The sequence below is a fragment of the Cheilinus undulatus genome, linkage group 9 (genome assembly GCF_018320785.1).
Source record: "Cheilinus undulatus linkage group 9, ASM1832078v1, whole genome shotgun sequence".
NCBI lineage: Eukaryota > Metazoa > Chordata > Actinopteri > Labriformes > Labridae > Cheilinus > Cheilinus undulatus.
In genome coordinates, this window is record NC_054873.1 from 7,957,778 (window position 1) to 7,983,745 (window position 25,968).

Below are 25,968 nucleotides of genomic sequence, written 5' to 3' on the forward strand. Positions count from 1 at the left end.
GGACTAATGCACTTAGAAAGACCCAAGGACTCTGCCTGAAAAGGGAAAAAATTGGCCCTTTGTCCACTGCCAGTCCAAAAAGTGCTGTAGATTCTTTCTTTCACTTCTAATTGCATTAAAAAAAGAAGTATGGGCCTTTATGCAGTGTTTCAAAGACATTGAAACACAGACACAGATAAAGCAACTCCATTCAAAGGTTTTTCCCCATGAATTCTTTTTATTCAGGTATTGCATTTAGCTTTTTATTTATTGTTTAATGCTTCGCAAGGCTGCTGACCCTTGGAATATTAATAAGATCCCTCTGAATTTATGATTGTTTTCGATTTTTATTTTCTAATACTCTTCAACAATGTAACCAAGTTGAGGTTTTGTCATGCACCTGCTAATGTACAGAACATTTTTTCAAAAATTAGATTATTTTAGTTTTATCAGCACAAGAACATTAGTAGAAACCTTTTCTTTAGTTACACATTATGCATTTAAGTGATGCTTTGATCAAATCTAATTAAAGTAAGTGCTTTATTTTCCTGTATTATACGAAATCCTTCAACTTAATCACAGAATCTGAAAGCCAGTCAAAGCAGGTGCTAATGTTCATAGTTCATTTATTTACATTTACTTGTAACTACTCAGTTCCTTTAGTTGTAAACCAGCAGGTAAGACCAGAGAAGCTTTGTAAATCAGGAATGCCTGTATGCTGTTAGTCCTGTCACTCAGGCTGTAAATAAAGTTCAGTAAGGACACAGCAAACTCACTCAGCAGACAGAAGTCCATTTTCTTAAAAAAAGAAAAACTATGAAAGTTAAAGAAATAAAATTTCAACAAATCTTAAATTGAAATTACAAGATAAAAAGTCAAAATTGTGAGATATAAAGTCATAAATATGAGATAATGGCATTAAAAAGTCATACGAGGTACAGGTATTAAAAAATGAGACTGCACTTATAAGGATAAAACCTTGGGGGTTCGCAGTCACGAGTGTTCTACGCTCACCGGCCACTTTATTAGGTACACCTATTCAGTTGCTTGTTAACACAAATAGCCAATTACATGGCAACAGCTCAATGCATTTAGGCATGTAGACATGGTCAAGAAGACTTGCTGAGGTTCAAACCGTGCAGCAACTCAAGTAACCACTCCTTACCACCAAGGTATGCAGAATACCATCTCTGAATGCAAGACACGAGGAACCTTGAAGTAGATGGGCTACAGCAGCATGGGTGCCACTCCTGTCAGCTAAGAGCAGGAAACCGAGGTTACAATTCAAGCAGGCTCACCAAAATTGTGCAATAGAAGATTGGACAAACGTTGCCTGGATTGATGAGTCAATTTCAGCCATGACATTTAGATGGTATAGGGTCAGAATTTGGCATAAACATTAAAGCATGGATCCATCCTGCCTTGCATCAGCAGTTCAGGCTGGTGGTGATGTAGTGGTGTGGGGGATATGTTCTTGGCACACTTTGGTTGTACCAACTGAGCATTGTTAAACCGCCACAGCTTACCTGAGTATTGTTGCTGACCAAGGACAATAACCTTGCAAAGCAGATGGATACGCCCAATTCTGTGTTTCTCACTGGTGAATCCATCTTGCAAAGCTCCCATCTGAACAGTTTTGGCCCTGTTAGAAAGTGACAGGTCCAGTCAGCGTCGAGGGGCAGTACTTTTAGGCGCAGCAGAGTGGTGATGTAAGCAAGCAGCGAGAAAAGACCGGTGCAATTATGGCGGAAGAGATTAGCCTGGATGCTGCTAAATCTTCAGATTTATTAGAACTTGACGACATTTCTTGTTAAAAGAAGAACAAAGAACTGCATTGAGTTGTTTTCTTTTCAAAAATGACAAAAGTCGTGTACTGACATGTCTACAGTTGCCATGGTTCTCGTTATGCAATTCTCTATGGAGTTTACTCCTCGGTAGCAGCTACGATGTCACGCATTTTGTTGCTCTGATTGGCCCGTAAAGATGTGACAGACAGAACATTCATCTAATCACCCTCTGAATATTTTTTCAAAGTCTCTGCCCTTTCCCAAATGCTGTGTATGGAAGGTTTATCTGGCATGCCAGGTTAGTTTCAGCGGGCGTATCCATCTGCTTTGCAAGGTCAAAGAAAAACACCATGGTCACCAAGGATGAAGAAAGCACAACAAAGAAAGTCCATATTCGAGACCATGCTGATTGGTTTCGTTGACATTAGGAGTATAACTTTGGAGGAGTGGATCCCAGAAGGGTCAACAGTGAATAAACACTATTACACACAGGTTCAAGAGAACTGTGAAAAGTAGTCTAAAGAAAAAGTCTGTGTAAGAAGTAAAAGAAAAGAACCACAGAGTTTCTGAGACAATTGTCTGAAGAAGACCTACTGCACTGATTTAATTTGTGGAAGATCTAAATGCAGCGGTGTGTTGATGCAGGAGGAGTATAATGAAAGAAAGACACTGGAAAAATTGTATTACATTAGCATTAGTCTGTTTTTTAATAGTCATATCTCATATTTGACCATGCAGTTTTTTTACGTAGAGAACCATGTGGCATTGTTAACAGAGCCTTTAGGGTGTGCTTTTTATACACAATCCTAATTCTATCACCTGTTACCACTTCACCTACTTACCTGTGGAACATGTGGTGGAGAGTCGTCATTTAATACAGGCACTAATTAAAGCAAAACACTTGCCTGTTGCGTCCCTAAAGGGAAGATAATTTTGAGAAGACAGAGGCAGATGTGGCGGACGGTGTGTCCTGACTCGAGACGGTTATATTGGCCCATCAGAACTAGACGTACAAACTTGGATTTTCATTTTCTTTAATCAACATCTATGCTCCCCAGAGGATCAATCCCACTGATCTGTGCTCTTTCTTGTGCCATCAACACGAGGATGAAATTTGTGGTTGTGAAGAAAATGTCTCAACTCACAGAAGGATTTATAAGAAATTTGGTTGAGACATCAGTTTTTACTCTTGAGAGGACTTTTGAGAAGTTTGTTGATCCCCCACAAAGACTTTTCATCGAGTGCCATCATCACTTCGGTTGATGGCTAAACCATTTTCAAATTAATGACATTAGCATGAACCGCAGCTGTATTTTCTCTGTATTTTGGTGATTAGCTCAAAAGAATTCAGGCACATCAAGTCAATGGGTGGCTTTCTTTTGTACAACACCTATTTTAAGGGTTTTTTGGATGAAAGTCCAAAGGAATTTTTCCATGAAAAGAGTTAATATCACCAAACAGAACATTGTGGATTGTTTTTTTTTTTTCTATCTTTGATTAAAAAGTGTGCCTGACTTAGACTGACACTAAGCTTTTATGGTTGTGGTGTTTATTTTGTATTGAATATTTTACTTTGTGGTACTTCCGGTTTCCGGAGCTGGTTGCTGGCTGCTAACTTGACTCTGTTTCTCCTGAGGCGTTCACCCTGCCCCCCTGGTGCTGTGGAGAGGCACACCTGCAGCGAATCCTCTAATTACACCTGCTATTTAGGACTGGCTGCAGCTCTCTACAGCGCCTGAGTCTTGTCTACATTACCTCACGGTAAACGTCGTCTCCGGGCTCCTTCTCGTGATCCTTCAGAGAAGTTCTTTGTGCTTTTGATGATTCCAGTGATCTCTAGTGTTTGCATTTTTGTGTACATTGTCGCTAACGTGCCTCTCCTCCTTTTTTCCAGTGCCTCCTGCTCAATTCACCACAGCCAGCTCCAGCACTCCCTCACTCCCTCCTGGACTCTTGGTATCCCCTTCCCTGGTGCACTTATCCTCACAATAAAACTGTTAAAACTGCTTCCGTCTCCGCACCTGAGTTCAACCCTTACACAAAACATCACAGAAGACTCAGGCCAGAAATGGACTCAGCGGAATCGGACACCCTCAAAACAGCCATCACCCACCAAGGACAACGCCTAGGACATCACGAGTCCATGTTAAAAGGTATCATGCAATCTCTTCAGACTCTCAACACCCAGGTCTCCACCATATCCGAGCAGTTACTCTCAGCCACTCAGCCTCACCACCCCACTCCTGAGCCTCCACCTGTCAGTGTTCAGCCACCCTCAGTAGATCCCTCACCTTCTCCTCCCCTCCCCCACTATAGAGAGCCTCATGTACCTCACCCTGATTTCTTCTCAGGAGAAATAGGTAGCGCTAGTGGGTTTTTGTTAAGATGTTCCCTTGTGTTTGACCAGCAGCCCCTGAGTTACCCTACGGACAGGGCCAAGATAGCTTTGTAATTAATTTGTTACGTGGGAAAGCCTCCGCTGGGCCACTTCTGTTTGGGAGAGAGAATCCCCAGTGTTAGCTTCTTACTCGTTATTTTCTAGTGAACTATGTCGGATTTTTGATCATCCTCCAGGGCCAAGAAGCAGCCAAACGTTTATTTTCCTCTACCAAGGTAACCAATCAGTAGCTGATTTCTCCATTGATTTTCATTGTAGCCTCTGAGAGCGGGTGGGGAGACCGAGCTCAAAGGGGTTTTTCTTAAGAGTCTTTCTAGTGAGCTTAAGGATGAACTCGCTTCCCGGGATGAACCTGACTCCCTTGAGGGTTTAATTTCACTAGCCATTCGCATTGACAACCGTTTGAGAGAAAGACGCAGAGAGAGGAGTCAGCAAAGGCCCTCCAGCTCCCGTCCCGTAGCTCCCCCCTCTGGTCAGTCTGCTCTTCAGTCTCCTGAACACACTAGGTCTTCCCGTGACTTTTCCCCCACTCCTGTTGATGAACCCATGCAGTTAGGCCGCACCCGACTAACCCCCAGTGAGCGCCAAAGACGCTTTAACCTTAGACTGTGTATCTACTGTGGTCAGACAGGTCACTTTCTCGCTACTTGTCCCCAGACGCCAAAAGACAGGGCTCACCCGTGAACGAGGGCACTCGGGTGAGCCAGACCTCTTCCTCCTCTAGCCCTCCCCTGCGCATAGCCGTTCCCGCTAGTGTCCTCTGGGGGCGCGATTCCGTGCCCATTAGTGCGCTTGTTGACTCCGGAGCTGACGACAACTTTATTCAGGACACGTTAGCTCAACAGCTCCAACTCCCCCTTGAACCCTTACCGACTCCTAAGAACGTCACGGCCTTAGACGGCAGGTTGCTTGCTAAGGTTACTCACCGGACAGCCCCCATAACCCTCATTATCTCGGGTAATCACAGTGAAAAAATTCAGCTGTTTGTTATTCCGTCCCCTCACGCTCCCGTTGTTTTAGGTCTCCCCTGGCTCCAATTACATAATCCTCAGATCAATTGGAAAACCACTACCATAACCAATTGGAGCGTACACTGCCACTCTCACTGCTTGCGTTCAGCCAATCCACCGGTCAGTCGTCCTTCCGTCCTCCTCCTCCTGATTTATCCAATGTCCCTCAGGAATACCATGATTTAGCCCCGGTCTTCAGCAAGGACCTAGCCGTCTCTCTCCCTCCTCACCGTCCCTATGACTGTGCGATCGATTTGCTCCCTGGCGCGTCCCTGCCCAGTAGTCGCCTATACAACCTCTCCGCCCCGGAGAGGGAGGCCATGGAGACTTACATCCATGATTCGTTAGCCACAGGTCTCATCCGTCCCTCCTCGTCTCCTCTAGGAGCTGGTTTCTTTTTTGTCAAAAAGAAAGACTCCACACTCCGCCCCTGTATCGATTTCAGAGGACTTAATGACATCACGGTAAAAAACAAATACTCACTTCCCCTCATTGACCCCTCTTTCGAGCCTCTCTGTTCAGCCCAGGTCTTCTCCAAGCTAGATTTAAGAAATGCCTATCACCTCATCAGAGTTAAAGAGGGAGACGAATGGAAAACAGCCTTTAAGACCCCTATTGGCCACTTCGAATACCAGGTCATGCCTTTTGGTCTCACTAACGCCCCTGCAGTTTTTCAGGCTCTCATTAATGATGTGCTCAGGGACATGCTCAATCGCTTCGTGTTCGTATATCTTGATGATATACTTATCTTCTCCAGGTCACTCCAGGAACACCAGCAACATGTTCGTTTAGTCCTCCAGAGGCTACTAGAGAACAGACTTTATGTCAAACCCGAGAAATGTGAGTTTCACACCCCATCAGTCAGTTTTCTAGGTTTTATCATTGCCCAGGGCCAATTACAACCCGATCCTGCTAAGATCAGAGCAGTCACTGATTGGCCCGTCCCAGGTAACCGTAAGGAACTCCAGCGATTTCTAGGCTTCGCAAACTTTTATAGAAGGTTCATTAGAGATTACAGTAGGGTGGCTGCTCCTCACTAGGCTCACCTCCCTAGTTCCCCTACCGGTGGTCACCTGAGGCTGCTGAGGCATTCACCAGGCTCAAGACTCTGTTCACGTCAGCTCCCGTCCTCAAGCACCCTGACTCCTCCCTCCAATTCGTGGTGGAGGTGGACGCCTCGGAGACCGGAGCCGGGGCTGTTCTGTCGCAAAGAGACCCCGTTACGAAGAAGCTTCACCCTTGTGCCTTCTTCTCTCGTCGTTTGTCCCCGTCGGAGAGCAATTACGACGTGGGAAACCGAGCTGCTGGCTGTGGTGTGGGCACTACAAGAATGGAGGCACTGGCTGGAGGGCACGCGACAGCCCTTCATCATTTGGACTGACCACAAGAACCTCGCCTATCTGCGCACGGCGCGCAGACTCAACTCCCGTCAAGCCCGGTGGGCTCTTTTTCTCAGTCGTTTCCACTTCACCCTCTCCTACAGGCCAGGCTCCAGAAACACTAAACCTGATGCCCTTTCTCGTTTGGACTCCCCAGCTCGTGAGAGTGTTGAGCCGGACCTGATTCTTCCCCCCTCCTGTCTCGTCGGTGCTGCCACATGGGACATCATCCAGGCAGTCAAAGACGCCCAGAAAGCCCAACCGGACCCCGAACTGGACCCCCAGACCGTCTCTTCGTCCCGGACTCAGCTCGCTCTCCAGTGCTCCATTGGGCTCACGCATCAAAACTCACCTGCCACCCGGTTTCCAGAGGACCCTCGGGTTCCTACAGCAGAGTTTCTGGTGGCCGGGCATGACCAGAGACACCCGTGAATTCGTGGCTGCTTGCTCCACCTGTGCCAGAGGAAAATCCTCTCATCAACCCCTGCTGGCCTTCTGCGTCCCCTGTCCACTCCTGGCCGCCCCTGGTCGCACATAGCCTTGGACTTCACACCGGTCTCCCACCTTCTGAGGGAAACACAGTCATCCTGACTATAGTGGACCGGTTCTCCAAAGGCGTCCATTACGTCCCTCTCCCCAAGCTCCCCTCTGCCTTGGAGACGGCTCACCTGTTGGTCCTCCATGTCTTCCGTATCCATGGAATTCCTAGCGACCTCGTGTCGGACCGCGGACCCCAGTTTGTATCACGTGTATGGAAAGAGTTCTGCAAGGAGCTGGGGGCCACAGTCAGCCTATCCTCGGGTACCACCCACAGAGCAACGGCCAGACTGAAAGGGCCAATCAGAGTCTGGAGGCGGCCTTACGCTGTGTTGCTGCCCATCATCCCTCTACCTGGAGCTCTCACCTCCCTGGATTGAATATGCCCACAACTCTCTCACCTGCGCTGCTACCGGCATGTCTCCGTTCATGTGTTGCCTCGGTATCAACCCCCCCTGTTTCCCGAACAGGAGATCTCGGTCTCCGTCCCTTCCGTGCAGCACCATCTCCAGCGCGTCAGAGAGGTGTGGCGGACAGCCAAGGCGGCACTCTCGCGCACGGCCGAGCGCAATAAAAGACTGGCTGACGCCCACCGCACTCCTGCCCCGGAATATCTCCCTGGCCAGAAGGTCTGGCTCTCTCCAGAGATCTACCCCTCGAGACAGAATCCAAGAAATTGACCCCCCGCTACGTTGGACCTTTTGAGATCACCAAAATCATCAACCCCTCGGCAGTACAGCTCAAACTTCCTGAATCCATGAAGATCCATCCCACCTTTCATGTGTCACTACTCAAGCCGGTCTCCTCCAGTGATCTGAGCCCTCCTACCGTCGCCCCTCCTCCCCCCCGGATCATCGATGACCATCCCGCCTTCACCGTTTCCAAGATCCTGGACGTTAGACCTCGAGGCCGGGGTTACCAGTTTCTGGTAGATTGGGAGGGGTACGGCCCGGAGGAGCGCTCCTGGATTTCCAGAAAACTAATTTTAGACGACAACCTTCTTCGGGATTTCTACAAGGAGCAACCTGAAAAGCCTGGCAGGACGCCAGGAGGCGTCCGTTGAGAGGGGGGTACTGTGGTGTTTATTTTGTATTGAATATTTTACTTTGTGGTACTTCCGGTTTCCGGAGCTGGTTGCTGGCTGCTAACTTGACTCTGTTTCTCCTGAGGCGTTCACCCTGCCCCCCTGGTGCTGTGGAGAGGCACACCTGCAGCGAATCCTCTAATTACACCTGCTATTTAGGACTGGCTGCAGCTCTCTACAGCGCCTGAGTCTTGTCTACATTACCTCACGGTAAACGTCGTCTCCGGGCTCCTTCTCGTGATCCTTCAGAGAAGTTCTTTGTGCTTTTGATGATTCCAGTGATCTCTAGTGTTTGCATTTTTGTGTACATTGTCGCTAACGTGCCTCTCCTCCTTTTTTCCAGTGCCTCCTGCTCAATTCACCACAGCCAGCTCCAGCACTCCCTCACTCCCTCCTGGACTCTTGGTATCCCCTTCCCTGGTGCACTTATCCTCACAATAAAACTGTTAAAACTGCTTCCGTCTCCGCACCTGAGTTCAACCCTTACACAAAACATCACAATGGTCTTCTTTTAAATTCACTTGGCATGTCTTCAGGTAAACCTAGCTCATAGTGAAACACAGTTAATGCATGCCATGTAATAAAAGACCTTGACTTCCAAATGCTTTAAATTCTGACACCTTTCTATTCAAAGACAATTTAGAAACTGTTGAATTTTTAAAGACTCAGTATCTTGCGAGATCTATGCTTAAACTTCCAAGGAAAAAGAACTGAAGACAGGACAGAAGCAGCCTGTGGCTGCAGCTAGACTTTGTGTGCAGTAGTTTGTGATATCTACGCTGATTGGTAGAGTTACGTTAGCTGGATTAGCATCATAAGCTATCAGGCAGCCCAAAACGATTTTCTTACCTCCTTTGCTTTGTACCATCCTTCCTTGCACTAAAGCTATCACATACTGGGTGATGGTGTGTTGTTTAGATATGATGAGGTAGCTCTAACACCCATGGGCCCAGCCTCTGGGTGCATGTTTGAGGCACGTTACTGCCATGCTGTTCACTCGCGCTGTTGCAGCTTTCATACCAGGCATGTGTGCTGCATCGCTGTTGCGTTTCCCTGCTGTCACAGCCCTGTCTGCCTCTGCAAGTTTTACCCATAGACTGTAAAAAGAATTGGACAAAGCCTGTGTGACGTCAGCCGTCTGCTTACAATAGGTTGGCACGAACAGCTGTCGAAGCCAATCCGCGAACTTTTAACTCAACTTCCTTTCAGCTAGCTAGCATTCTGGTTGACAGAAAGGCAGCTTCTGCCTGTCAAACTGTCAATCAAATGAGACGTGTCAATCAGTGCGCGGTGAGGTTTATCCTAAATATAATCAAAACTGTTGTGGTACAAAAAAATTCACCCTCCGTACAGTGAGAGGACATGACGACATTAGCTAATGAGACACATTTGCTTTTCTCAACCTGGCTGTAAACAAATTTATTTCTAGTGTAAAAACTGTCTTTTAAACATGTGTTGTGGACAGACTTCTGGTGTTCCTGCAGCCAGCCTCAAGTTGAAACTCGCCGTATTGCAATATTTTGCATACCTGCATTGGCTTCATTTTTCAGGACCGAAGGTTGCCACTCGGTTTTCCCTACAAAAAAGGTATTCACTGTTAGGGATGAGTACCGAAATCCAGTACCAAAGTGGCACCAGTGCCATAACGTCTGATACCTACCAAACTGAAAAGCAAAAGATTTTGGTGCCACATCTTCCACGGTTGAGCTCCACATAATACACGCCAACTCATGGTTTTTAAAGTGAGGTTTAGGTGTGAGAGGGGGTGGATGGGGGAGCGAGCAAGAAGGAAGCAGCTGATCTGAATTATCCACCACCCATCTTAAGGCTACATTCACACTGCAGTTAAAAATGTTTTTTTTTTTTTTTAACTCATATTAGACTCATATCTGATTTTTTTTCCCAACAGTGTGAACAGCACAAGTCTCACTGAATCTGACCTTTTTAAATCAGATTCAGGTCACTTTCGTTTGTGGTTCTAAATCAGATATGTATCTGATCTTTCAAGAATCAAGATTCCTTTATTGTCATTAAGTGAGAACATAACGAAATTTTGGGCGGTAGCTCCTGGCTGAGGTAGTGACTACAGTGTGAACAACCAAACAAAAAAATTCTGATCTGAGAAAAACATCAGAATTGAGCATTAAGGCCTGCAGTGTGAACGTAGCCTGAATCTCTGAGAGGGCTCTGGCTGCAGCTCATGTGAGTGCGCTGCATATCTCAGACGAAAGTTAAGTCCTGGTAATTGAAGAAGAAGAAGGAAGCAAATGTCAACTTCATATAAACACCAACGAAGAAAAAGAGGAAGTGACGTCATTAGTCATTGACTATTTCACATGTAACGGTTCTAACAAACAGCACACCTCAGACGCAAAACAAAGGCTTTGACTGTCTAACTCATAAATAGATGTATAGCTAAAACGCTTGACCTGGAAGTGTAATCTGGTTTTATTTTGAAAGGTTTGTGTTAATTTTAGCCCTGACAGTGGTAGATTTACAGCGGACGTTTAAACCTATTTTATTTTTGGAAGTTTTAGCGTGCTTTTATGCTCTGAGATGCACTGCATCTCAGATGTGTGGTCTGTAAGTCGGAGATGTGCCGTAACAGATGGGCGGTCTGCAGCCAGACTGTCTTGAAATTTCTTCTAAAATAATAATAAAATAATTGAAAAAAATTTCGGCATTGGTGTGCAAACATAATGAGAACAACATAAGACCGATTTTCTTTTTTAATTTGAAAAAATTTGGAAGAAAAAAACTGACTCAGTGCAAAGGCCCTAAGTTTTGGTTCTTATAAACTTAAATTTCAAATTTTTGAGTTAAAAAATGTCCTAAATTAATATTTTTAAACTCAAGCATTCTGAGTTTGGCTTTTATTAAAATAATCACTTTATGATCTCAAGTTTATGAGCTGAATTTTGAGGATTTTCTACAAATTAAAGCATTTATTTTTTTTATTTTTTAGAGTGGATCTTACATGCAGTCACATATATCATTTGTTTAAGATCTCAGTAGTTAGTTTTGTATTACTAAAGGAGTGATCTTACACATTTAATTTATCTGTATTAAGTTCTAATTTAGACTATTTTTAAGTTAAGTTTCTGTTTTGTACTGTTGCTTTAAGAAGCTGAGGGAATCAGCCACAGGTAGGGATGTCATGTGACTATACTAGGGAGTAGAGATGGGAATTTTGGCTCTTTTCAGTGATCCGGGTCATTTGGTTCGGCTCAGCAAGAAGAGCCAGCTCTTTCAGCTCTTCATTAGGGTACGATTTATGTTCATTTGAACTGCCAGATTTGTCAATGTCATGATATATTATTAACATTCGTGCTGGTATTCAGTGTTGGGTAGCGTTACTTTTGAAACTAACTCATTAGATTACTGCGTTACATACTGAGACGAAAGAGAGATGAAATTTGTTTTTTCTTTTCTTTTAGTAACGTATTACTTTTATGAAAATGTAACTAATAACAGGATTACTTGGAGTTTAAAACTAACGCGTTACGCTACTCGTTACAATAAAAAGTAATCTGAGTACTGTAATGGATTACTCTGCAACGTGTTATCCCCAACACTGCTGGTATTGTAGTCCAACTGTGCTCAGTTTGTTGAATTGAAGAAAATATAACACTATCATTTCTTTAAATATACCGTCCCAAAACACCTTGAAATCTGCTCACTGGCTGGGCTGTATGAAACACCTGATATAAAACAGTACTGTTATACCATCAAACTTGTGTCTCTGATGGGGGATGTGCCTGTGAATGTGTATGTAGAAAATATCATGCTAAACAATCACATAACACCCAAACAACATACATAAAGATAATGAAAAAAAAAAATGTTATAATAATATGAAATGGCTCTCAAATGGGATCCAGCTCTTTAAACCGGCCCGTTCATAAACAACCCATCACTAACAGGAAGTAGTGATAAAATGGCAACATGGCGGTGTATCATGGCATGTGAGAGAATCCTGTAGCATCTGCCATTCATCTTCAGCCTTTGATAGAACCGTGGGTATTAATTATTTGTTTGATAGTAATCTTTATGCTCAGACATGTAATTGCAGGAGGAACGTTTGATTTTGTGAGTTCGCTGTCTCAATTGTTTAAGATGCCTTCTGCTCAGTAGCGTACTGTTGGTTAGCTGTCAGGAGTACAAGACGATAAATACAAATAAATACTTAAGTAAGAAAATTAAAACAAGAGTTCATGGATATTAAAATGCAATAAAAACAGAAAGGTTAAAAACAGATGTAATTCATATGACTGTGTGATATATGCAGTGCTCATGTACAAGTTATAAGGAGCATACACAGACTTTTTTACAGCTTCAATCAACCTGTGGACAAGCTGACAAAGTCTTCAGAGTTTTGAAGTTAGGAAAGAGTTTAGCTGTCTGTCAAGATATGCACAGCACATATACTGAGGACGGAACAAAAGAAACAAAATGATCTGAATAGAAGAACATGATTCTGAATCGTATTTGAACTTTTCACAAGGTTTTACAAGAATAATAACAAGACCACTGAAACGTTTGGCCTATGTTTTCACCAAGTCGTAGCATCTGTGGGCGCGTATTTTAAGAGTGGTGTTTGATGTTTATGATGTTTACTTTTGGTGTGATTAATTAACCAAAATTCATGTGTGATTTTTCAGCCCTGCTAAAAATGCTTCTCTAGACTTTTCAACCACCTCCTTCTCAACAGTTTGTAGCCTTCAAAACAAACACAGTGCATTAAGAACTGACAGCTTTAAGAAGAGTGAGGGTCAATTAAACCTCTTTTAAATCAAAAGCATTTCAATGAATAAGCATCATTAACTCTGAAGGAAAAGTCGTCTGCTGCTCCACCATGACCATAGACTTCAATGAGTCTCCATGATCATAAAGCAGGACGCTTTGATGCCTCATTGAAAGAGCCTCTCCACCACGTCTGACTGGGGCTCCTCCTTTGTAATAACAATTTATAATTCTCTTGATCTGAGGCTCTGATTTGTGAGGACAAAAAAAAAGGAGAGATTTAGTTCTCTTTACTCTTCAAGATGGTTTTTAAAAATCAAAAAGTGGATGTATGCCTACAGGGCCTGAAAAAGAAGAAAGTGTGTTATTACCCTTCATCATCTTCACACACAGAGAACCCACAAGAAGAGAAAGGTAGATTCAAAGGTTGAGGAATCCCTGCTCTCTTTATCACTTCGTCCTTTTCTCCCTCCCATGAATGGAACAGTTAGCACAGAAGCTAGTAAAACACAATGTTGGTCCAGCCCTTTTATTCTTTACATGTTTTATTTTGATGGTAATATTTGCTCAGAGGCTCCAACTTTTTAAAGTTTCTTGGTCAAAGACTGAACATTTGTTGCATTTTAAAATGCTGAAGATGCAAATCTGGCTTGCATAAGTAAAAGTTTAGCTCAAGTAACACCAAGTATGAGTATTTTCTTTCTTTGAAGATCTCCACTAAAAACGCATTTTGTAAGCTACTAAGCGGTTAGGGTTAGGGCAGGGTAGTAGGGTATACCCTGGAGCCTGAAGTCCTAGGGTTAAGGTTAGGTGTTTAGAGCCCTGAAGGGGGGTTAGGTTTAGGCATAAGTCACTAAGCTGTTAGAGTTAGGGCAAGGTAGTTGGGTAGGGCATACCTTGGAGCCCACACTGAGTCCTATGGTTAGGGTTATTACATAATGCGGTGTTATTACATAATGTGGTGCTACACACATCTTAGCGGGCCAATCAGAGCAAAAAAACGTGGCGTAGCCACTACCGAGCTGTGCGCCTGTGCCCCTACCGAAGGTGTGAACTCCACAGGGAACTTCACAACGCCATAAACCATGGCGACTATAGGCATGTCAGTACTCAACTTTTGTCGTTTTTGTAAAGAAAACAACTCATTGCTGTTCTCTGTTTTTCTTTTAATAAAGAAATGTCGTCAAGTTCTGATAAAACTGGCGCTTTAGCAGCATCCAGGCTAATCTCTTCCGCCACAGTTGCACTGGCCTCTTGTCACTGCTTGCTTACGTCACAAATCTGCTGCGCACGAAAGTACTGCCCCTTGACGCTGATTGGTCCTGTCACTTTCTAACTAGGCCCAAAAGGTTCGGATGACAGCTTTGCAAGATGGATTTGCCTGTGAGAAACATGGAAAAGGGCATATCCATCTGCCTTGCAGGTTAATTGTACCTGGTCTAAGAATGAATGGCACAATCAGCCTCATTTGAATCTTGGCCTCACTTATGGGGTGATTGGTTCACTGGGCATCGTATCTGAGCATTGTACGAAAATCAGTCTTTCAGTCCTTGGTCTTACTATCCTCTTGTGAGGTCTGGACGCTGACTGATTACCAGAGACATCGGCTGGACTGTTTTGTGATGACTTCTCACTGGTGCATTTTTGGTTATCATTGACAAGACCATCTGACCAAAGCTGATGTGCTGAACTGTGCTTCTACAGGCACCTGGCACACTTTCCTTGGCCTTATCCAGCTCACTGCTTACTGTGTGCCAGGATCCTCTAACCCTGTCAGAAGATTTGGCAAATTTTTCATGGGCGCAACTCACATACTCAGTTGGAAAACCTGTTTATTCCCCTTTTACGTGGTGCCACATTTGTAAGGAACATGCATTTGTGGGATGAGCAGCAGAGCTGAGTATGTGGGTTGGGCCTGTGAAAAATTTGCCAAATCGTCTCTACCAATGCCAAACAGCTTTTTCTATCTCTGACTCTCGTTTGGTGGATTGGATGATGAGGTTTGAGGAAACAAGACATATTGACGATTTACTCATTTAACAACCACGAGCCTCAGCAGTGAGTCAACGAGCCTCCTCATGATGGTCACCGGCCTGGTCACACACTGCTGTGGGATGGTATCCCATTCTTCAACCAGCATCTGTCACAAGTCCGCCAGTGTGGTTGTGTCAGTCACTCTGGCACCAGCGGGGTTGAGGTCAGGACTGCCACACGCCACACTTTGACCCTATGATTCAACTGCCATAGGCAGAATCTGGACCCATTGCTGGACATAACATTTCTCTACATGTTCAGGTTCTAGCATGCATGATGCAGACACCGGTGCCAAAAGGTCTGATGGTGATAGGCAACGGTAGAATAAGCTGTTTGGCATTGGCAGAGACGATTTAGCAAATTTTTCATGAAAGCCACCCACATACTCAGCTCTGCTGCTCATCCCACAAAGGCATGATCCTTACAACTGTGGCACAATTTAAAAGGGGAATAAACATGCTTTCCAGCAGTATAAGATTTATTGCGAAGAAGCATTATTACAACAAAGAAATAATTCACGGACGTACAAATTTGTATATGAAGATGAAGGTAGAACCCTCATTTATATCTGGTGGATTGTATCCTCTCCAGGACATACAGTCTGTCTGCCACACATTTTTCTACTCCTTCAGACAATTTTAAAATATTAACATTTCTAACTTTGTTCAGTTTGATTTCACTGTGCTATTTTGGGCTCTGAACTCTTAATGTAAAGCTACCAGTAGCCTCAGTGATGAGGAAATCCTGCAGACTGAATGGAAAATCCTGGATTACATCATTTTTCTTCTGAGATAGATGAAGTCTGTATATCTGAACGGGCATGTCCCACTTTAACACTTGGACTGCTGTGTAATGAACGACACCACACTCGGTGAAGGCGCTGAAAGCTTCGCGTACACACAGACACAGAAACAATCTGTCAATGTGCAAACAGCTGAGTGTTCATCCTGCAGAAAGCAAAAAGGAAATGTAAATTATGATGACTTATTTAACGAGATGAACATGGCAAAGGCACAAGTATGATTCAAACACCCCTCCCAGGCAAACACTGTTGCACCACACACACAATCACTCACACGTGCACACAAAGGAGTGTGTGATAAACTCTGCGGCGCCCCTCGCAGGGTGACGCTACAGTTGATTTGGGAATTACAATTAGATTTATGATGTGGCTGCATATGGCTGAGCTCTCTGTTTCTCCCTCTCTCAAATGCAGGGATTGGCTGCAGCGAACACCGGCGCCGTGGCGTGTACACCACAGCGCAGTCAGAATGTTTCCTCACGCACACTCCTGCACACAATGGAACAATAGGCCACATTTACTGTAATGGGCCACCAAAATATAAAGACGGAGTGGAATAGCTTGGTGCTGGAAACAGAAAGCCTTGTGTTGGAAATTATTAGATCCCTGGAAAGTCGGAGCACCAGTGAGAGCAATGGAAATAAAAAATCATGCAGCACTACCTGTAACGTTTACACAGAGCTCCTACATGCACAAAACAGTACCAGGACTTTTCCTCAAATTTATCCACTTCTGATCTTTTAGCAACAATGACCACAACTGCTGTCATTGTAAATACTGACATTATTTAAATTAGATGTTAACTTCTGGTGTTAGAAAAATAAAGCCAGGGACGCTGATGGCCAGAGGGTTAAGTAACACCCCAAGTGCAGAGACTATTGTCTCCCAAGCAGGTGGCCTGGGGTCAAATCCAACCAGTGGATCCTTTCCAGTGATGGTTTCATCAGCCTGCAAGTCAGGATGGAAAGTAAAACAATTCTGATGTTGCTTTTCAAAATTTAAGTCGTCAGTAATGATTAGCAATGGAGGCTTTTATTGTGACAGACTTGGCAGGAGTAGACGTGTCTATCATCAGATATTTTACTAAATTTGAGCATCGCGGTGCTAACAGACAGGAGGGATGGAATTGTAGCTGCTTAGAGAGAGACAAAGCCATAGTCTGCTTCTTTTAATCATCCAGGACTAAAGACAAGTGAAATATATATTAAAACACACCTTCAGCAGGTAAGCTGTTTGTTCCTGCTGCGTCTGATTCAAGTGAAAAATAGACGAGCACTCCAGCAGTTAGCCTGCCCCTTGACCTTATGGCGAGCTATGGCCAGAGCGCAGCTGCCTGGCTCTGTGCTAGAGCAGAGAGACAGAAGTTGGGGAATCAATTTACAGTTTCCTGGCACAAATCTCTCTGCTATGATACTTTTAATGACCATTAGGCCAGTGGTTCTCAACGTGGGGTCCGGGCACCCCTAGGTGGGGTGTTAAAGGTCTAAGGGCAGAGGCGCAGTATCCCGTCTGTTCTGGCATTGTCCATATTAGGTGTTTATATTTTTCTCTGTGTTAGGGCCTGCCTAAAAGACAAAAAATAAAAATAAAAATAAAAATAAAAAAATAAAAATAAAAAATAAATAAAAATCAAGAGTATCCATTTAGTTTTGTGCAAAAATTCAAAGTCTATTTTTTTTTTAAAGTCAACATTTTTTAGATAATGTATTTGTATATTTATAAGAACTCAAACTCGTAATTTCAGAGTTTAAAAAGTCAGAAGTTTACAGGAAAAAAAAAATTTCTCTCTTCAAAATGTCTCAGATTTTGTCATTAGAAACTCAAAAGTTTCAAGTTTTAAAAATTGTAAATTTTACAACAGTGTAAAATAAAAACTTACAAGAAACCAAACTGAAAATAGTGATTGGATTTTCAACTTTTTGACTTTATAATCTTAAGTTTTGGTTATTGCACATTTACATCGTAAAGGTAAACTTTTTTTTCTCATAAAATAACAGCTTTCTAAAAGGGCTGTCTAAAGATTAACACTTTTAATCACGATTAATCTCAGAATTTCTGTCGTTAATCACAATTAATCAACCTTTTTTCACACTTTAAAACTGCACTATTTTGCATTTTAAATAATTTTTGTGACCTTTTTCATTTTCTACTTAATTGGTTTAGGGGCAATTTACTTCCTGTTTTGATGCACACCTACTTTTATTGGTAGAGTTAAGATTTTAACATGAACTTACTCACTGAAAAAAAGAACTTGTTATGGATTAACAAGAAATGAACATTAAAGGTTCAGATGACTCTTGTCTACTGAGCTGTCTGTACATTTTTCTTTTAGGTAAAATGAGATATCGCGGAGCAGTGGTGGATTTATTTTACATCACTGTGGCTGTAAGGAGACTCTAAAGCGAATTGTACTGAAAGAGAAAATGAGCATGTCATTGATCATGATTAAAAATAGTGTGCTAGTTGTGGACTTTGATTAATCATGATTAACTAGTTTAATCTTGACAGCCCTTCTTTTTAAACTTGAGAATTTTGAGTTTTTTCTTCATCTTTGACAGATCCTCTTTACTACTGTTTTTTCTAGTGTTGTAATAATGGATGATTTATACATGGATCTTTTGTAAAGGACAGCTGCATGCAGGTTTATTATGTTGGGATTTTGTCCATGAAACTGATGTTTAATGTTTCCAAGTGGGTCCTAAGGGGCTTGGCTTTCTTAGATATTAACAGGGGCGTACCTGGGGATTTTGGTCCCCTAGAAGAATATTACACAGGGCCCCCCTTAACCTGCTAGCCAAGCAACAAATGTGCCATTTTTACAAATATCCATGCATATTAATGTATTTTTGAACCATAATTTCCCCCTTTATGAGCAATATTTTCACTATGGTTCAACTAAATTTACTTGCATTGTTTTGCAGCACTAGACTACACCATTTGGACATTTTTTAAGGGAGGAACAGGGGCCCCAGTGTTGTATCTTACTCTATTTGATGCGAATTTCAGTCTGCTGACAGATTCATTTTGTCGCTTTTGATTCAGTAATCACACAAATCACTAAGAAAAAATACATAAAAACACACTTTCCATTCCAGCCCCTCCCTACGGTTAGCCCAGGTAATCAGTACCCTTTTCCCCCCCGCGCTACGCCCATGGATATGAGTAGGGAGGACCCTAAGGAAGAAAAGGTTGGGAAACAACTGTGGCTGAAAGATTTGGGGATTTTACCTCACAATCAGTAAAGGGGGCAGAGCAATTCCCCGTCAGGACTAGTGATGTCATGAGCTTTTCTTTTCCCTGCTGAAATCAAGCCAACCCAGGAACAAAGTAAAAGAACCTCCTAACAGTCTAAATCCAGAAATCAGTCTCATATAGATCTCTGTGTTTTCAAATGTTTACAGCAACCTTATTCCAATAGATCAAGTGTGTTGAGACTCAAAGTTTGGATTTCACTATACAGAGACTTTAAGAGTCAGTCTTAAATTTGCATGGGCTACAAAAATATGAAGACAGAGTTGAAAAGCTTTAGAAAGTGAAGCTTTGTACTGGAAATGACTAGTTCTGTGCAAAGTCAGGAGAAAAACGTCACACAGCTCTACCTGTTACTTTTGTACTGAGCTTTTACACGCTTGGCTCAATGACAGTTAAAAAAAAAATCTTGAACAGGAGTCAGAGAAAACACTTGAAAGCAAGAAAAGTCTCCAGTCTTCCTACTTTTTATTTATTTCTTTATTTTTTTTTTGATTGTCTTTCTCACCAAGTTGTACTGACACTTTTTAGAGCCAAAGCTGGCTAATAAATACAATGAAATGTTAAAACGCACAATTGAATTTCAAATACAATACTCATCACAAAAATATGAGAGTGACCAGGAAGCTTGTGTTGCGCTCCTGCAGGTCACAGCTGACGAGAGCATGAGGTTACCATTTTCAAAGAGATCAGAGGTGATGTGACCCCCGTCAGGCGGCACGAGAGCTGCGGCATCAACAAAAAAAAAAACAAAAAACAAAATGCTTCAATAAATGAAATGTTTCTAAAAAAAAATGGCAATTTACTTGTGCCTCCCTCGCATGTGAGAGGCGTCCTATAGAGTCCAAACATTTGACTTTTGACTGCTCTAGTTTTCATTTTAAAAATCAAACACAACTTCACATTAGTTAATACTAAAAAAAAACATAGAATTTATATCCAGTGCTTAGGATGTGTGACACTAACAGAAATGTCTATGCATGAGGCTTTTTTCAGGTGATGCAAGCAAAAACCAATGTTCAGTCCCAGCTTGTGAAACACTCCCAGAGGTGGTCATGAAGAGAAAGAAAGAGTCCGTATAAAAAGAGCAACAGAGCACCCAAAATACACCCGAGGTCGCAGGTGTTGAAAACGCAGAACGGAGTGAAAAAAGAGACAAAGAAATAATATTATGTGTCTTTAGAGAAAGAATGTGACATTTGAGGAAAACAGAGGAAAAAGCGTGCACACCCAGCGTGGTGCCGACCGCCGAGACGTAAAGAGGAACATCTCGCTGTGGAAAAACTTGTGTGTGCTCCGGCTGAGAGGCTGAATGGGAGCTACGCACGTTTATTTTTCCTCCATTCTTCTCGTAATAATTTACTCGTCTTCAAAATATACATGCAACGTAGAAAAACGTACCCTTTTTGAAATAACAGACCTATTAAACCCATTTTTTGCAACTCTATAAATTCTTTTTTTAAAACACAAGTTTGGTGTATCTTCTCCCCTTGTTATAATTAAAATACATTTACAAATATTAACAGGCTGATAAAAAATAGTAACATTTTGTACAATTTCAAATACAGTGACGGGATCCAGAATTAAAAGTCCTGTCCTACAGTAAAGGGGGTGTTCATACTCTGTCCTATGAGTCTGAGCTACAAGGCTGACATTTAAGACTAATGATCTCAAAGAGTCCGAGCAGAAATTAAGCCAACAAAATGTCTAAATATTAAACCAGATTAAGAGCGAGGTTGCCGGGAAAAGGGATTAATAGAGCTCAGCAGTGACCACCCACTTCTTTTTTGGCAGATCTGGTTCCTTAAGTAAATTTTCCCATTTAAACTTGGCATTCACATGCCAGAAAATCCAAACGGCAATATTTTAATCCTGGAAACAAGCCGACCAGCTACCAGAATACCTGTGACATTAAAACATTCTTATCAGCATTAAAATAAAGAAAAAGGCATTGTACAAGACTGTGAACATAATGCTTTTTTGAGGGGGTGAAGCAACTACACATCCCACAATCCATTGTGTTTGTTTGTTTTAAATTTTAAAAGATCTGACACGACCCAACAAACAATAATTAAACACTCCTCTTCCACAACCTACATAAACTTCTTTCTATGTTTATCCTTGTTGTTATATTGAAACTAAGGCTACCAAAACATTAAAACTTTAATAGCAATTCATCCCAGAATTTCTGTAGTTAATCATGATTAATTGCAACCTTTGGAATTTGTTTTAAAATTCCACTTTTTTGCATTTTTGGCTGTTTTTATGTCATTTTGTATTTTTCCACTGACTTTAACTAAGGAAAATTGACTTCCTGTGTGGATATAGACATGCTTCCAGAGGTAGATAAAAGACGACCTCTAACAGGAAGTGAACCACAGAAAAAAGAACTTATGTATTGAAAAGAAATAAGGGAACAGAAAAAATGTTAATTTTTGATAATACAAGATGCACATGAATTTTGACTTGTCCACTGGTCTGTGAGATTTTCAAAGTAAAATGAGACATTAAGGAGCCGTTGTGGACTTCTTCTACATTAATGTGGCTGCAGGGAGACGCTGACGTGGCTTAATCAAAGTGTCTTGAAAGAGGTGCGATTAATCATGATTTAAATCAAATCAGTGCACTAATTGTGGATCTTGATTTATCACAATAAACTCAGTTAATCTTGAAAGCCCTAGTTTAAACTGTGTCCACAGGCTCAGTTTTTTTTTTTTTTTTGCACTGCCAGTACCCAAAACCTCTTTTTTTAGAGCACTTCTCAACAGTATTAATACTTTTTAGGCTACAAAAGTTTCCTTGGCAGTATCGGTAACACTGTTTTTCAATAGCTCTGTGGGATTCCCATTCAGGGTGTCAAACTCAACCACAGCAGGGGCCAGATTCTGAATTTAAGTCTAACATAAGAGCCTTAAAAGGTCAACTTTTAACCATAAACAGTTAACCTCATTTTCACTAGAAATAAGATATTCAAAACATGTACTGACAATAAGTCGTTTTGAGATTTAAAAATGTGAAAATAACTTTAAAGCTCAAAATCTGAGATAAGAAGTCAAACGTATTAGTTCAAACATGGAATTGTTATAATAAACATGTTTGTTAAAGGGAAATATATGACAGAGTAAAAGTCATGAGTTTAAAAGGTCAAAATATGAGTTAAAAGTCACGTTTTTGAGATCCAAAATTGAAAATCTGAAATGAAAATGCAAATGAATTTCTTTAACCACATTTCTGGCTTTTTTCTAACTTACCATTTTTAATCTTGATTTTATTTTTATGACTTAAATCAGACATTTTAAATCATCAATGTTAAGTAAACATTTTTATAAATCTGCAGACATCATACCGGTGGGCCAGTTAAAATAGACTGCACCACGGGCTGGATTTGGCCCCTGAGTCTTTAGTTTGACACCCATGATTTAAAGGAATCCTGCCCTGGTTTTAGACTTGAAACTTTACTCTTATAAAGACTAGCTGGATCAGTTTGTAAGCTGCCATCGTTGTTGACAAAGCTGGTATCATAAGAACCTCCCCTTCTGATTTTGATTGACCAATTAGGGAGTAGTGACGTTGCCAAGTTCAGCGCTGTTCTAAAGATAAACTGTTTTCAACTGACAGGCAACAAAAAAAGCACTGTTTTCGTATGGAGAGTGAACGCTGCAAACACAAACAACAGTAGCTGTGGACACAGATACTAATGCTGTAATATGTTTTTGTGCATTTGAATTAAAACTAAGCAAGAAGTGAAAAGGTTCTTTCTTTTAAAGACATTTATATTTAACTTTCTTGTTGACACTGATGTTTAGGAGGAATTTTTGGAGTTCTTGGCAGTTTGGACCACTGTGACTTTTTAAAACAGGTTTACTCCAAAAGTGTTGACGAAAAAGGTTTTGTCCTGAAGCGGACACCTTGCACAGATTTACTGACTGCACAGAGGACTTCTGTATTCTTAAAAGGAACAGAGAAAAGTAGAATTACCTTGGCCCCCTTGAGTGATCTATAGAAGGTGTATTATTGTTAAATTCAATTCAGAAAAAATCAAACGTATGATATTCTTCTACTTACTAGAAAGCACAATCAAGTGATAGCTGCAACTAATCATTATGAAACCACAGCAAAAACAGGAAATATGTATGTTCTGAACATTTATGACAAATGTTGGCTTATTTCCTCTGTTTGTGATTGTTAAATGCAGATTTTCAATTATTAAGTTAACAAGTGAGTATAGTAACATTATATTATGAAGCACTTCATCACAAATATATACCAGACAGTCCAGTTTTTGTTTTCTATTACTCCAGATCAGGCTGCTTTTGTAAAAAATGGTTAATATATAAAATATGAAGAGTTGAGATGGTCTTATTAAGCTTGCTTCATCAGCACCAACTATCCACACTGCTGTCACAGTCAGCAGGCAACAACAGATGCTGAAGTCCAACAGTAAAGGCGCCAACTACAAGATGGCAACAAACACTGACTGCATATATTGTGTGGTAGGGGTAAACATTATTATAGTAACAGCAGGCTCCACTGTTCCGACATGTTGCTGCGACTCTAGGATTGTGGGTAGTGTAGTTCTTTTCCCCAAGGATGCGGATAAACCCTAATTGATATCAAAAACTCCCTTGAAAGGTTCTGACAGAATGGCAAATGACTGAATCAACTCTGGAGAAATTAATGTGATTTTTTTTTTACTTTTAGAACCACACTGTTGAGCTCTATTTTCTATGTGTTTGGCCTCAAGGAACTATGGGCATTGTGGTTCGTGAAAGCACCGGAGCAGTGGAAATGAAGCTGATGCTGCTCATCTGACTACATCTCAATGCTGGAAGGACAACAAACCCATCCTCCCTTTGCTCTGCCAGGAGAGGGGCCAGCATTTACAGAGAAGAAACTCATGAAATTAGATTGAAAAAGGTGATTGTGTAAGACTTTTGCAGCATTGGAAGTTAAGACTACAACATCCCGAGTGAATGTGAATGTAGGTTTTGGCACATTTGACGTAAATCTGTACAATGCCTGGGTACTCTCTTAATAATATAATAATAATAATAATAGTAATAATAATAATAATAATAATAATAATGGTTTATAAGGGATTTTACTCCCTTTATTCCATCAACAGTCGAAAAATTCCTACCACTCCTTTTTGTATGAAAACGAATGAAAAAAAAAAACATTCACAAGCTGGCACATCATACCTGAGCTGGGATATTTAAAAAAAAAAAAACAGTAATGTAATGTAAGCAGTTTGTCAGAAAAAAAAGGTGTAGATGTATCCGTAAGAAACAAAAGTAAGACTATAAGATTACAATAGCTAGGATTTATATTAAAACTTTTCAAATTTCAAGTTCCGACAGTCCAGAGTTTGTACAGGCAGTGACCTGTCAGAAAGAGTCTATGGAACAAAAAACAAAAAAGGAAAATAAAAACCCACAAAAAGTAAATACATAATGATAAAAACTAATTCACTCCTTAAACATTTAAGACCAAATAGCTGTTGAAGACCAACTCCTGATGCTTCAAAATCCATGCATGCTCTTTACAAACCACACAGCAATGTGTTCGTCACTCGTTTCCTTTCTCCCCCTCTTTCTCTTTCTCTATCGCTCTTGTTCTCGCTCCCTCTCGTGTTCCTCTTGCTCGCTCCTGTTAAGATTGTCAAAGATAAGGAAGCTGAAGTTCATTGTCAGTTGGACGTCTTAAAGTCTTTTCAGGTTGTTTTCCGGAGTCACATTTTTTTCCTATCAGCCCTGTTCGTTCATCGCCACACCGTCCGAGACCTTTGTGAGCATGTCCGCTGAGTGTGAATCCTGTCCGGGCATGCTCAGTGCATGAATACATGTCCTGAAAGTCTGCCTGGAGGTCTTTGTTATAAACTGCGTTTTAAAAAGTGTCTCTGAGTATAACAGGAGTTCATTTTCTCTTTTTTGTTTTTTTGTTTTTTTTTTTACAACAGAGCGCTCAGTTGGCGCTCACGGCCTCCCGTGTCTCGTGGTCGCTGCTATAGTCTGACTTGGGCTCATCCTCAAAGTCCTCATACATGTCCATGTCGTCATCTCCGTTGGCCGGGTCGCTGGGCAAATGATCCAGCCCGCCGACCCCGGCGCCGTTGCTCCCCCCGCCGGGCTCGGACTTTATCCCGTACGTGCTCTGGATGACGGGAATGGCGGGCTCGGGGCTGGCTGAGTTGCTGGAGCAATCTGAGGTCAGGTGTGGGGATGGGGTGGCTGTTGTGGCCATCGTTATGGCACCTGGGTAAACTCCTACGCCACCTGGGCTGCTGCCGAGAGAAATCGGGGGCTGAGGCCTGAGGAGCAGGAAAAGAACAAGAAACAAGAAATTAGCACAAATACACATAGATGAAGGGTTCACAGCTTTTTAAGCAGCTGTGTGGGGATTCTAACAACATGCTAACAAGCATTTTAGGCAACAGTTAACCCCCTTTGGAATTCTTCTTAGCCCAACGCCACTGTGTTGTGATTAGCTTGAGAGCTAAAAGGTCAATAAATGGCAACAGCTTTCATCATGAATATTGACTTTATATTTCAACTAAGCAGTTAACTCTAGTTTAGAAAAATAACTGTAACCTTGCAAAGCCGATGGATACACTCGTTTCCGTGTTTCTCACTGGCAAATCCACCTTGCAAAGCTCCCGTCTAAACCGTTTGGACCTGGTTAGAAAGTGACAGGACCAATCAGCATCAAGGGGCAGTAGTTTCGGGTGCGACAGAGTCATGACGTAAGCAAGCAGCGAGAAAAGACTGGTGCAGTTATGGCGGAAGACATTAGCGTGGATGCTGCTAAAGCGCCAGTTTTATCAGAACTTGACGACGTTTCTTCGTTAAAAGAAGAACAAAGAATAGCAGTGAGTTGTTTTCTTTTCAAAAACGACAAAAGTCGTGTACTGACATGTCTGCAGTCGCCATGGTTTATGGAGTTATGCAGTTTTCTATGGAGTCCACT

General features: G+C 41.9%; 1 protein-coding gene across 14 annotated transcripts in view; it reads right to left on the reverse strand.

Annotated features, from left to right (window-relative positions):
- Positions 1-19,464: 19,464 nt before the first annotated feature.
- Positions 19,465-25,968, reverse strand: part of LOC121515031 (transcription factor SOX-6-like) — a 232,828-nt gene continuing 226,324 nt past the window's right edge. For all 14 annotated transcript variants that reach the window (XM_041795585.1, XM_041795583.1, XM_041795584.1 and 11 more), the window contains one exon: positions 19,465-25,312. In XM_041795585.1, coding sequence (XP_041651519.1) covers positions 24,967-25,312 — 346 coding nt within the window. In that variant the 3' untranslated portion in view covers positions 19,465-24,966. The remainder of the gene's footprint in view (positions 25,313-25,968) is intronic.